General features: G+C 38.7%; 1 protein-coding gene across 2 annotated transcripts in view; it reads left to right on the top strand.

Annotated features, from left to right (window-relative positions):
• The window catches only part of LOC119740732 (N-acetylneuraminate 9-O-acetyltransferase-like), a 35,293-nt gene that overhangs the window by 12,132 nt on the left and 8,465 nt on the right, over window positions 1-14,696 (top strand). For both annotated transcript variants that reach the window (XM_038216133.1, XM_038216134.1), the window contains exons 3-13: window positions 274-394; window positions 3,438-3,482; window positions 4,619-4,681; window positions 6,111-6,207; window positions 7,332-7,403; window positions 7,582-7,672; window positions 9,212-9,317; window positions 9,840-9,967; window positions 10,957-11,208; window positions 12,153-12,261; window positions 13,632-13,721. In XM_038216133.1, coding sequence (XP_038072061.1) covers window positions 274-394; window positions 3,438-3,482; window positions 4,619-4,681; window positions 6,111-6,207; window positions 7,332-7,403; window positions 7,582-7,672; window positions 9,212-9,317; window positions 9,840-9,967; window positions 10,957-11,208; window positions 12,153-12,261; window positions 13,632-13,721 — 1,174 coding nt within the window. The remainder of the gene's footprint in view (window positions 1-273; window positions 395-3,437; window positions 3,483-4,618; window positions 4,682-6,110; window positions 6,208-7,331; window positions 7,404-7,581; window positions 7,673-9,211; window positions 9,318-9,839; window positions 9,968-10,956; window positions 11,209-12,152; window positions 12,262-13,631; window positions 13,722-14,696) is intronic.

Raw genomic sequence — 14,696 nt, 5'->3', positions numbered from 1 at the left:
ACAATACTTGCAACACTTTTCACATCGCACCAACATGTACACTTCAATTCGGTACGAGAACATCAGCACTCAACTGTACTTTTTTCCTAAACGGTTGAAATGCGAGATCTGAAACATCAATCACCGATAAGTAGATAAGCCACATCACAACAGATGGGTTGTGCCATATTCATCATCATATCTTCCTGTCACTCAGTAGTATTTTTTATATTACCCTGTACATGTAGCATTCACAGTGTCTTTCACCATGAATGTTTTGTTTGTTTGTTGTAGAGATTCATCTAAATGCCTTGCGGGCCAGCGCGTCTTATTCATCGGCGATTCTCGGATGAGACAGCTGTATTTCACATTCACCCAGAGGATAACGACAGAGAAATTAAAGGAAGAAAAATTTGTGAGTTTGAAATACTTTTGTTTTTCATTTACTTAACGTCTTTGGAATATTTAATTTCACTATTTTGAAATTCTCAAAACATGTCTGAAGACACACACATTACAGTGTGATAGTTGTGAATTCTAACCAAAAAAAATTAAAATAATTCACCATCTGTTTGTTGGGTCAGTGAATAATAAGGTAAGGATTGCGGACAGGAACTGAACACTGACTTTTCTTGAAATAGGTCGTATTTCTAGCATTTTTATCAATTCATTGTCAGGATATTTATTGTACATACATGTACATGTACCTTTGGTCCATGAATATTCAAAGTATTATTGCACTCAACTCCAACTCTTACGATGTCGACTCTTTTGAGAACTTGTTTCGATACTGGATACAGTATTCAAGTTAGCCTCAGATGTTTGCTTCAGATTTTGCGGTGCCCATTTGTAATTCATGTAATTAGACAATATTTCACAAGCTGGGTTGACGCGATTCTCCTGCCATAGGTTAATTGATTACATTAATACAAAGTGGAACCTGACTCCTCATTGGTCTGTGTGTTACGTTGAGGAGGATGGCTCATGTGTATGGATGCATGTGGATCGTCAAGTTGTCACCTCCATGAAAATACATTAGGGTGTCGGCCTGCAGTATCAATCATGAAGTGCTTGTAACTTTATGTTAATGTGGCAATTTGACCAGGAAACTAAAGGGGTTTATCATAGACTGCGTGCGTGAAGCCATGAACAGTGGCTACCACTTGGCGACCTCCTTCGTGAGCTCCATTTGAGACACATTGGGTTGATTTAGGGTACATACATGTAGTCTCAATAGAGCGTGTAAGTCCCACCAGTCCACATTTATGTGAACGTCCTGGTACCAAACACTAATTGATTAGTCTAGTCACAGACTCCCATGTTTGAAATTATTGTTGATCAATTGAACAGAAATGGAGGTGAACAATTTCAATTTTGTAATAGCCATCAGTTCGCAATATTTCCAATATGTTGTGAATTGTAATGCCTTCTCTCCTTTCGAAATACCATTTATTGCCCTTGATTTGATTGGCCCAGTAGGGACACAAACTTAATGCCAAAAATAGGACGCTATACACAGGATGTGCTGCATTGTTGACAAATGTCATAAGTTTTTCAGGTCAACATGGTCAAGTTACATGTATATGCTCTATTCAGAATTAGTCCATTCGTCGAGTTTACAGAGAGCGGGTGTCTGGGAACAAAGATCTGTTCATGTTCTCGGTCGGACGCCATAGGATGACACACCCCCCTCCCAAGTGGAACATTTCTAGATCCGCCTGGGTGCCTCCAGATGAATTAAACATGAATGAAGCAGATGGAATTCTGCATAGCACTTGGAATGATTGTTTGGATTTTGTTAGGATTTTAATCTCGGCAGTGTAACTCTTCATTCATCATGGCCATCTGTTGTGATTGTGTATGAGTAAGCTCCACAACCATCTACTGATGTCCCCAGAATTTTATGTAATTTGCTTTGAATTATGCACTGCACATTTTCCACTAATTTGTAAAAAAAGAAATTGCTGGACCCAAAGGGCCAGCCCATTGTCCCTTGACTGACAGAGTCGCGGACTGACTCACTGAGTGACTGACTGACTCACTCCCCCACCCCCTGGGTGACCCCCCTGGGTGACTGACCCACTAGTGACTGACTAACTTATTGGGTATAAATAAATTCCTAAACTGAGACTTTCAGGAAAATTCAGGTACAGCTGGACTACACAATCCTTGCCTTCACAATTGGGTTTTGCAAGCTTAACCGACGAATTTTTACAAATATTGGCACGATCGGGCTTTGCCCTTCACCGACGTATTTTGTAAACACTGAGCACGTTGTACTCAGTGTTGCTCCGAGTGATTTGAGAAAAAAATCACTCTGGTGGGACTTGAACCTGAAACCTCCTGCTTGCTAGTGCAGACGTCTTACCATTTGACCACCGTTAGTGAAGGGCAGAATACGTTGATGAAGGGCAAAACCCGATATTGAATTTCATCACCCCGACGCAAATTCCATCTTATGAATAGCTTGGTCTCGTTACCCGCTGCTGTGTCAGATTCAAACCAGCCAGCCAACCCCGGCAAGCTCAGTTGTCGAGTGGTAAGATGTCTGCATTAGTAAGCAGGAGGTCATGGGTTCATGTCCCACTCGAGTGATTTTTTTTCTCACAATTGCTCGAGCAACACTATACAGTGTTTATAAAATACGTCAGTGAAGGGCAAACCCCAATATTGAATTTCATCACCCCGATGCAAATTACTTTTTATGAATAACTGCATGTACCAGTACTCATGTACATGTAACTAGTGTTGTAACGATTGATGTGAGAAATATTCACAAACTGCATGTACTAGTGCAGATGTCTTATCCCTCGACCAACCGAGCTGGTAGGTCGGCGTGCTGGTTCGAATCTTACATAGAGGAGAGGGCACTGCAACCAACCTATTCATAAGATTTATTTGCATCAGAGGTGATGTAAATTCAATATTGAGTTTTACCCTTCATCAGATTATATTTATAAACACTGCATACTCAGTGTTGTCCCGATTGAGAAGAAAAAAAACAAAAACATTATTGAATTTACATCACTCCGATGCAAATTGCATTTTTTTTTAATAGCCTAGTCATGGATCCACTCACAGATGTTTTAATCACATGAAAACCATTCCTATGGACTCCATGATGTGCAAGTTGCCTCTCAATAGAAACACTGTGAAAGAGAGTTTGGAGGGAACATGAATGTATTGTTCCCCTCAATTATACATTTATGGGAGAGAAGGGCGTGTTAGGCACTCAACATGAATTCAATATAGTTATGTATACCTTTGCACCATACCAGCATGAACCATTACATGCATGCAATGTGTCCCTCACTGAGCTCTCACAATGAGTCACCGAGCGCCATTTACTATTCATGTACGGAGGCCATAGGTTCGGGTCTCGATTTTCCCCAACATTTCAATTAATATTGGTTGTTAATTCTTTCCATTGCAATTGTTTTATTTCATCTCTCTCATAGCATGAGAACCTGCTGCACACGATTCCAGAAACAAAGACTGCAATAGTAAGTTATTGTTCATTCATAAATATCTAAGACAGTTTGCCCATTCCTATTGGCCAAGAGCCCGTCACCTGGGTGGTTTTAAACGATTGATAAAACACGGACTGGTTTTGAACACTATTTTTTCTGGCACTGCTGCGTTCTGCGCCACATCGCGTTGGAAATGTATAATCTTTGACTTGTTTTGACTTTTTGACCAAAAGGTATTTAGCTTGGGCCATTTTCATCATCCAGGCCCCTGGCCGGTTTTAAACGAACTTGTTTAAAAACGCCCAAGTACATATTTATTCCCTTATTAATTCATACAAATAATAAACCTCCCACACACGTCGTGAAGCAGTTCTATTTATTTAAAAAATGTTCTCATCCGTTCGATATTAGCTGTATTTGTGGTGTGAAGTTGGAATCATAGATGAATTTCATGTTGCGTATTTTTTTATTGCCTAAACCAGCGTGCAACAACAGCAGTTGTTATCATAACTAGAAGTGAAAATGAAATGTATGCCCAAGTCATCGATGTATATTATTGCTGCCATTAAAAGATAATGTTGCAGACAAAGCAGTCTCGTTTTATAATTGTAATTGCGGTAATAGAAACTTATACGTCCGGCAGACAATAATGAGCTTGTTTCATTATTCCACCAGTGATGTGCATTTCAATATTTGATGATTGTACACATTGGGATGAACACAGAATATAGATGTACATGAGTCTATGGAGGCAATAGCAATTGAAGCTTTTTTTTTCATACAAGCAAAATGAAGATTGGAGTTTTAGTCTGTAAATTATAAACGTATAAAGTAATGAATGTAAAACATTGAGACAAGTTAAAATGTATAAACTTTTATTGAGCTTAAATTTGATAAAACATGGGCGTTATCAGAGTTTGAGAATTTTTGGGTTTGTTTTCTGTAAAAAAAAATCTTTTTTCTTCAGTTGCTTTGGTACCCTATATGATTTTGCATGCACGTGGCGTTTTCACCAAAGCAAATCTTGTCAAAACTTCGAATACCATTGTGGTATCTTGAAGCAAGTTTGGGCGAAGAATGTTCGTTAGATAGTGGCTTGTTCCCGATGTAATTTGTGCCCACTTGCCAGAAGTTTGTCCAATTTTCATCTCCTGCCCTTTTCGTTTCAGGAGTTCCTCTGGCAGCCTGAAGTGAACAACTCTCTCAATAAAGAATATGCAGCTAAAGTACTAGTAAGTTTGAGATAATTCAGTATTTAATGCTTGGGTTTTTGTTTTCCTAATTTTTAAGCACGGTGTACTTGTTGCTTGCCGGGGTTGGATTACCATTTGGAACCTGAAATAACAACAGAGAACCGCAATCAATGACTTTTCAATCAAATTGTGCAGTTTTTGTCACTCAGTGTACAGTACTTGTGCACAGAGCGGCACTCCAAAATTAATTCCATTTATTTGGTCTGTTGGGGTTTCACAACATCTGGCCAAGCTTAATATCCACAAACTCACCCAGATGGATGGTTACAACATGTGGACGGATATTTATAGATTTCTGTTTGCGTAGATTGTTCCTTTATAATTTGACTGAATAAAACTGTGTAGTACATTGTGCTGAAAGGTAATGGACACAATTTCACACACCCCACATTTTTTTCCCCTGATTCATGGAGGAACAAAAAAATTAATCTGAAGTATGTTAATAAAATAAACTAACCTGTCCAAATTTTAGCTCAGTAGAAAACTGTAAAAAATTGCATCTTCATTTTATTCTGCCCAAAGCATAGATTTTGATTGAAAGCGCAAGAAATTGTACATAGTTATTACAAACAATTAGGATATTTCATGATATTGTGACAGTTTCATTTTTGAACTTTTGCAAATGGTGTCTGATATATTTAAAGGTAATGGATGGATTTGGGGGTTAGTATTTTATAGCAAACATTGCTACACTGACTTGGTTGAGGATTTGTGTTCGTAGATGCTGGGAAAACAATCATATTCCTGTAGTCTGGTTCCCTGATCCATCTTCAAATAAAACTGAGCAATTTATAGACATCAGGGAATTGTAAGGTCAGGGAACCAGTCTAGCTGGCTTGTACCTATTCAAAGGTGTGTAATCGATTGCAAACAAAATGCGGACTAACTAACTACGGTAAATTGCGGGCAGTGTTTGAAAAAAGCCAACCAGCATTGGAAATTGATACAAAAATACCACTTTTCTTGAAAATGACAGCACACCAGGTGCCATGATTTTACAGGATGCTTTAGACTGTCATTCACTAACAGTCCAGTAAGATATTTCAAAATAATTGGTAGTTGGTTTTTTTATGTTTGCAAATGTTGTATATTCCCTATAAGCGTGCAAGTATTTAAGTTCTTTGCAGTTAAACTTTGACAAACAATGTTTTTAAATAAAATGTAGTTTTCAAAAAGAACTGACAACATTGATTTTGCAATGCCATTTCATGTTTATATGGATGCTTTCTTTCAAAATGAAAGGTTTTTTCCCAAGTAAACATCTGCATTCTATGGCGATTTTGGTCAATTTTTTGTTGTTCTTTTTTTACAGTGGAATTCTGGGATGTGGGAGATATAAACTTGAATATTTGGTTTTACCCCTCAGTCTGTTTATATAAACTTGACCTTTTGACCTTTGTCTTTTCAGTCTTCGTCCCCGAAGCCGGTACTAGTGGTCCTTGGAGTAGCAACATGGACGATTAAGCTGCACAATGCTGCACATGAGGCATTAGAACAGTACACAGGTAATAGCTCATTCTTGCTAGATGTAAAGGCAATCATTCCGCAATACAATGTAGTGGCATTTAACATATCATCATTGGCTGGGCATTAGTTTGGGAAAAAACAAGAGAAAAAAATTGGGAGGTGGGAGGATTTGTTTACTGTTTATTTCTTTATTTATTTCTGGTATAAATGAAACCAAGATTCCTCAAAAGTGCTCTAGGCAGTGTAACTCAAAAGCCTGATTAAACCTGTAGAGAGAAGACGTTAAGGAGAATACACGAGAAAGTGTGGATTCGTAATTTAAGAATCCACGAGGCGCGAAGCGCCGAGTGAATTCGTAAATTAAGAATCCACACTTGTGAGTGTATTCTTCGACTTAAACCATTGCGTCAAAAGAAGTATTGGCATTAACAGTGGATGGAGATGAAAAGACTTCGGATAAATGTTGCAACCTGACGCCACTTCCGCGATTGTGTACAAAGTCTATGGAGAGTCAATAATTTTTTAAGTATTTCCTAACAAAATTGGAAATATTTCTCAGTCCCAGATTCATGTCTTATCATCTTTTTTGCAATGAATGCCCTTCATTGAGATGATATATGGAGAAAAAAAGTGGCGTCAGGTTGCAACATTTGTCCCGGCTCCTTCCGTTGACAAATTGATAGTTCAGACGATGATTTCTTTCTGACTCGAAGTAGGTTTTGCAGTGACGGCGGAGAATCTGACAGGGAAGATGCATTGGTAGTTGCGGAAGGAAATTTTCACGCAGACGGTCCTATTAATGCTCATTATAGAGAACAATTGTCTGACGAAGAATATTCTACGTGACATTTTCAAAATGTCACGTAGAAAAATAGCTGAATAAAATCAGGTTGGTGATGTGGAAACTGTAGATTAGGTTGTTAAGTCTGAACCCGATTATTATTTTTTTGGTTCTTTAGTTTTGTGGGTTTTCCTCCCACTTTTAAGTAACCTTGTATTTTCGTCTTCATCAGCTCTCAATTCAAAGTTAGTACCTGGTGGATAAAAGTGCTCAAGCAGTCATGGGGATACCAAGCTGAAAGAAGGAATGAAGAAATAAACTACTGCACTCAATTACATCTGAGTTGTTAATTCTATTCCTCTGTTCTTGCTTGGTGTTTAGTGAACCTCACGCAGCTGACACCAATCTTGCAGAAGACAGAGGACAGCACCAAAGTGGTTTGGATGATGCAAGGTAGTTTGCGCAAATTTCATTTTTTTTAAATTTTTTTTTATGTTTTTTTTTTGCCAATTGATATTAATAATTAAGTTTGTTGGGTCTTTTATCTACTTCTTTAATTCTTAGGGTGAAGAGGAATTGATAAATCAACATGGTTTTTATTATTATTTTGTTCATTTATTGATTGTTTCAGCTCCAGTACAAGAGTCTTTACTCAGTGAAAGCCGTAAGATGATCACCAACGAGCAGCTGGATATGTACAATGCTGCCACAGTAGACGTCTTGTAAGTCAGGCAACCTAATTAAAGCAAAGCCATTTTCTTACGTTCTTGGCAAATCCTACATATTGTATAAGACAGAAACAATGTATTGTTCAAGCCAGCTCTGTTTTTTTTTCAGGGCACCAAACTACCTCTACATATCCAATTAAGTTATCACTCTCAAGTTACGTAGGAGCCTCTCTTTTTTTCATTAACCTTAGCAGAACTCAACCCATCAAACCCCAACGACATGTTTTGTTGGAATCTGTCAGGATGGGTACAGTACCCCTAAACTGACAGTCTTTTACATTGGGTTGGCACACCTCCAGAATCAAAGTCAGAAATATGTGTGTGCAGTTTCCCATATGGTGTTGGAATTTGCCAGGATGGGTGTGGTTCATCAAATCATGCTAAGGAGTAAGGGTTGCGGTACTTGCTGCCACTTATTACACTCTCGCATAAAGCCCATTGTTTCATGTAGTAGGGGAGTTTTCCAAATCTAGGGTTTCATCAGGTTTCAGAATCAAAGAAATAAAGAGTTATGCTCTTGACTTCTGCCTCACCTTGTAGAATTTGATGTTGCTGAAGCCGAAACTGGAGACATACCCAGCGTTTCTATAACACTAAAGATTTTAGATAATTGTATCCTATCTGCAGATTGAGATTTCTAACCAATCTCTAGTCTTGGCTCAAGACTGCTAGTGCAACCTGTCCCAACCCCTGGCAAGTGTGGTCCATGGAGGGCGTTATCAACAAGATTATTGACTCCAGTCTTGGGAATGTTGGCACTCGGACCCAAGAACTTCTAAGCTTACATTGTACCTCACATGCCTTACACTGATATTCCATCTAATGCTTGTGTGTTATTGGAAGAGTAGATCATTTGTCATTTGTGCATTTATTTTGTTTGAAGCAACAAAAGTGCTAAATATCTAAAGACGAATGTTTAACAAATAACCTGAATGCTGTTTATTCCCCCCCCAAAAAAAACCTAGGATCTCAATTTCAATTCAAAAGTTGCAGAGTCATGTTTTGAATGATGCCTAAAATTAGCATCCAGAACACGTTCTCATTTCAGCTGATTGCAGCTACGTAATGTCATGCACTAAACCGACGAATAATTGCAACCGCGCACATGTGTGAGTTGTGTAAATGCTTGCGTGTACCCATTCAAGGATTTGCCCAATGACAAACCAACTACTAACGGATATTTCCAAAAATGCTTCACTTGACTCATCTTTAGAAATGACCTTCTTTTATTGTTTTTTTTCTTCAAAACGACAGCATGTCAGAAGGAATCATTTCACAGGGAGTTTAGTGCCATTACTATCTTTAAACCAAGTCAACTTGTTAACATTCATTTGGTCAGTTACTTTTCGGATTCTGATTTTTTTCAAAATGACAACATGCCAGAAGGAATCATTTTACAGGGAGTTTAGTGCCATTACTATCTCGAAACCAAGTACACTTTGTATTTGTTGACAGCGCCCTCTATTGGCGCATCATTTTGACTGCATCTTGCACCAAAGCTAACCAGCATAATAACTTTAATTTTATTAACAGAGCTAATACAAATGTGGAGCTGTGGTACTCAGCCATGGAAGTCTCCAATAAATCACAGGAAGACACAACGGATGGAATGCATCTAAGCAACGAGGCACTCAACACGGTAAATTATACGATATTTGTGTCAGAGTGACCATTTACGTCCAGGAGAACCAGTCCCTTAACCAGTTTTAAACCAGACGTTCATAACTGCTCCATCGCTTTATTATTTGTTCCCTTAACAATGAATGCACGAGAGATTTACTCTCTGCTAAATAAAAACACATACAGTGAAATCTCGAAAGGTCAAAACCTGTTAACTCAAAAACCCTTCTACATGTAACTCAAAGAAAAACTTATTCCCGTCAATTGTTGTTGAATAGAAAATCCATTGGATAACTCGAAAGTTGAGTCAATCCCCCTGAAATTTGACTTATCGAGATTCCACTGTATCTCATAGATGGCTGCATTGCTAACAATCTCTGAACCCAGTTATGCTGAGCTATTTATTTCCATGCTGAACAATTTTGTGAGTTTGCCAGCCTGACTTTTATTTCAATGTGGCAATTTTGTTACGAGGAGCAAATAGTCTGGTTTCTGCACTCATCAGTGTGATGGAATGCTCAATTTCTCTATTTTTTGTCAGGATGCCCAATTATTACTAAACCTGGTGTGTAATTCTAAGAGTCGACCTCTTGACACAACGTGCTGCACCAGAGAAAGCTTCATGCCAACCCTGTTACAGGTACTGACGTTCTGCTTCTTCATTTCATGGTAAGTTGAACTTCAGATGCTTCGCCCGACCTGGATATTGTCAATTAATATGAAGCTTCTGTGAACTTTGTCTCAGTGGTGAATTCCTTACCTTTGATCTTTCAGTGATCAAAGTTCAGAGGTCATACATGTATCTTTTTGTATTGGGATTTTTACTACCTATTTTGTTGAGGGTCTTTCTTTGAAGAGTTCTTATCTAACCATTACATGTCAGTCACAAGTCAGTCACTGGTCAATCACTAGTCAGTCACAAGTCAGTCACAAGTCGGTCACAAGTCAGTCACAAGTCAGTCACTAGTCAGTCACAAGTCGGTCACAAGTCAGTCACAAGTCAGTCACTGGTCAATCACTAGTCAGTCACAAGTCAGTCACTGGTCAATCACTAGTCAGTCACTGGTCAATCACTAGTCAGTCACAAGTCAGTCACAAGTCAGTCACAAGTCAGTCACAAGTCAGTCACAAGTCTGTCACAATCATTCACTAATCAGTCACAAGTCAGTAACAAGTCAGTAACGAGCCAGCCCAAAGTCAGTCAAAAGTTAGTCACAAGTTAGTTACAAGTCAGTCACTAGTCAGTCACAAGTCAGTCACAAGTCAGTCACAGGTCAGTCAACCTGACGTGATTTGACTTGTGACTTACTTTGGATTTGACTTGTCATGTTACTTGTGATTGATGTGTGATGACTTATGATTGGACTTATAATGACTTGAGGCAGGTTCATACTTCACACACGAACGTCACAGTCAAAATTCAGTTGTTGACGCTATGAGATTTGGTTTGCTTTTGCTTTCCCCTGATGTATGAAGTGGCCTTTAAGATGACTTGTGATTTGATTTGGGATGGCTGGAGATTCGACTTTTAAGGACTTATTGTATGCTGACTATGTTACACTCTGATTCGTTGACAGGTGTTCTCTGCACGTTTTAACCCACAAAGAGTGCTTATTTTGTCCCTTTTGTTGTCTCTCCCCCCCCCCCCCCCCCCCCAGTGGTATTGTCTCCCTCGGTCTCAGAGCGCGTCTTCGGCACATTGCCACCCGACCCATCCCCGAACCCGGCCCGTCAGCTAATGCAAATAGTCTCCACAATCACGTCAAGCCGTCACAAGAGGGCAGTGTTCCCAGAGACCCTGAATCTGGTAACGCCGCCCGGAAGGGCAGCGACCTGCTGCAGGCGTATAAACTGACCAGCTCCCTGGCCAAGTTTGGAATCATTCTCTTCTACATCTTCCTGGCTGACAGGTAAACATTTTGAAATTTCCCATTTTTATTTAGTGGCAGTGTCCAATTTACTTGGCTACGGCTCACAGTAACACACGTGTCTATGGGGAGTGGCTTTAGCCGCTTCCATAGGCACATGTGTAATTGCATGCAATAGTCCATGGAAAGAACGTTGCAACCTGACGCCACTTTTTACTTCACATATCATCTCAGTGAAGGTCAGTCATTGCAAAAATGTTGATTAGACATGAATCTGGGACTGAGAAACATTTCCAATTTTGTTAGAAATACTGTTCTTGACTCTCCATAGACTTTGTACATAAACGCCGAAGTGGCGTCTGAATACTACATTCTTTTCTATTCCATAAAAAGTGAAGCAAAAATTTTTCGTAGCAAAATAGGTTACCAACCAAAAAACATCATGCAGTTTCTACAGCAAATGCCTGGTACTCATATGAATTTGTGTGTTAACTTAATTTTATGAGCAATTTTTAATTTATTTTTGCTTCTATAAATAGCTTCAAGAAATTGGTTAAACTTTTGCTGTGAAATTTTCTAAATTTTGTGTAGCAATTTGGTCTATATATTATTATTTATATCAGTCTTCCGTGTACTAAAATTATATCAGCATATTGTACGGTTATTGGATGGAGTACCTGGATGAGGACAGTATCGTTTTGATATTGCCCTCATCCGGGCATTAATCGCCGCGCATTTCACTGATTCCCACTCGATAAGAATGTAGAAACTCACAGTTGTCAACCAGACAAATATTGCACTCGTCTTCAACACATGCAATATTGTTACAGCTCCTGCAGTATTTTCTTGTATCTCCCTTAAAGCCTTCCAAATATTTTGAAGATGGTTTTAAAGAGCAACAACTTTATACATGTTGAATTATTTTTTATTAAGTCCCTTCTATATTTCTGTGCTCTATATTTCTGTTCTTATTTGTTTTCTTTCAGAACTGATTTTCTCCAAAAAGAGCAGAAATTCTTCACCTACAAATCCTTCTTCGTTCCACTTGTTTATGTCCTCGTTCTTGGATTATTCTTTGTTAAAAAAGTACCCAAGGTAAGTTTTCATGCAGTAATTTGAAATTTAGGAATATAAATTCCGATTTGAAGTGAGAAAGTGTTAATGTGTTCCCTTTCATTTAGGGTTTAGTTACAGTATTTCTGTCCACTCTTAACTGCAAAAATCCATTTATGCAAAGAAAAATTTATCATGATTACTAGGGCTGCCCATTTTCCTATTATTTAGTATACGATTATTCGATTATTCAAAACTACATTTGACCGAATATTCGAATATTCGAAACTTGCTGATCAAATTTACACATGCCAGCTACAAGTGCGTACCGCGCCCATCAGATTTTGCACGCAAAGTGCGTTGGGTAAAATGTACGTGCAACGATCGCTGTTATGGGTCACTGGAATGTTTTGCAGTAGGTATTTATAACTATCAAGGGCTGTAGCCTGCTAAAAGAATGAGAACAATGAACCACTGTTGACAGAAAAGTTGTTGTCACTGTCAACAGACAGTGGCATCTGACAATATAGCACCGTAACATTACGATTAAAATAACATCGCAGTTGAGTACGAGCATTTTTTTTTCTTTCAAATATTCAAACCGGTAAAAAGCTAATCGAATATTCGTTAATGATGGAAAATTCAAATATTTGGTATATTTGGGACAGCCCTAACGTTTACTCTCAAAAGATGTGCAATCAATTAAAATATTTTTATAATAACCCTTCAGTATCTGTATTACATTGTAATTATACCCTGGTGAATTTATAAAACCATAGAGTGTTCAGGAGGTTCCAGGCATGACAGGGACTAATGAGTTAAGTGGTTACTAAATCTTAAAGAGGTTGTGGAATGCTGAAAGTCGTTTTGTTTTTTATATTTTTTTATTGCAGAGTAGACCCATATATATCATAATGACAAAGTCCCATTCTTTTGTAATGTGCATTTATATGTTTATAAAACTGAAATTCATCGAGTAATTTGTTGGTCGGCGAGCGCATAATTGAAATAACAATCGTCGGGTTCTTCGTAAAATGAGAAAAATCGTGACGCAATAAACAGGACTCGTTTATACTACGCTGCATCGGGAGTCCTGTTTATTACGTCACGATTTAGTATTTTTTGTTTGCTGCCCCCAACGACGACTTTTACACAAATTGCACGTTCGGGTCAAAACAGGACCTGAAAAATAGCTCTCAAAGTACCTTTTGTACTCATTTCATGACAGACACAATAGTCGTTTTTATTTCATCACACCTTAGGCTACATATACCCGAAAAATGACGGAAATGTCTTCGAGCATTCCACAACCTCTTTAATATGTTGGTGCTCGTAAAGATGCATTTCAATAGTTTTCCTATTCTGTACCCACCGTTGTTTCACGAATGTGCTATTTTATTCCCTTTTTTTAGCCGGTTGTTCTGAGTGTCCCACAGACCACAGAATGGAAAGGCTGGATGCAGCTAGTCATACTAATATACCACATCACAGGAGCTAGCAAGGTAAAAAACAACCAGTGAAATAAGACATCTTGGTCACATGTCTGTTTCGTAGATTCTGATTGGTTCAGTGAGGAGAGTGAATGTCATGGTGATTTGTTTCGTATTTAGGTCATTTCCATAAATTTGGGTCCATGTTTTTTCCTGTCCCTGTTACATCTGACATCTATGATTGTATAATTCTGATGCACTCCTTAATGCAGTCGTACCCAGGAGTGATTATGAATAGCGAACTACCTGCCTGAGAAAATTTAGCATTTTCATTCTTAATAATTCATGAGTACATAATTCACGAACCCTAGTTTCCTCCCTGAATCCTCAAAATACTTCCAAAATGCACCATTGTGCAGAAAACTAATGGCACACTTTTTCCACCCACCAAGTTTCAAGGGTCATCAAGCCCATGTGAAAAACTGGACTCCTTCTTCTAACCTACAAAATCCTACATTGTGCAGGAACCCAATGGTACACTCTTTGTACCTACCAAGTTTCAAGGTACATCAATCCCCATGTAAAGTAACAGTGGCTGGGCTCTACCTTCCTTTAATCCTACAAAATCCTACACTTTGCAGGAACCCAATGGTACACTCTTTGTACCTACCAAGTTTCAAGGTACATCAATTCCCATGTAAAGTAACAGTGGCTGGGCTCTACCTTCCTTAATCCTACCAAATCCTACATTGTGCAGGAACCCAATGGCACACTCTTTGTACCTACCAAGTTTCAAGGTACATCAATCCCCATGTAAAGTAACAGTGGCTGGGCTCTACCTTCCTTTAATCCTACCAAATCCTACATTGTGCAGGAACCCAATGGTACACTCTTTGTACCTACCAAGTTTCAAGGTACATCAATCCCCATGTAAAGTAACAGTGGCTGGGCTCTACCTTCCTTTAATCCTACCAAATCCTACACTTTGCAGGAACCCAATGGTACACTCTTTGTACCTACCAAGTTTCAAGATGCATCAGGTCCCAT

The sequence above is a fragment of the Patiria miniata genome, unplaced genomic scaffold (genome assembly GCF_015706575.1).
Source record: "Patiria miniata isolate m_02_andy unplaced genomic scaffold, ASM1570657v1 HiC_scaffold_5, whole genome shotgun sequence".
Lineage (NCBI taxonomy): Eukaryota > Metazoa > Echinodermata > Asteroidea > Valvatida > Asterinidae > Patiria > Patiria miniata.
The sequence above is the reverse complement of the archived record's forward strand: the minus strand, read 5'-3'. Positions and strand labels throughout refer to the sequence as shown.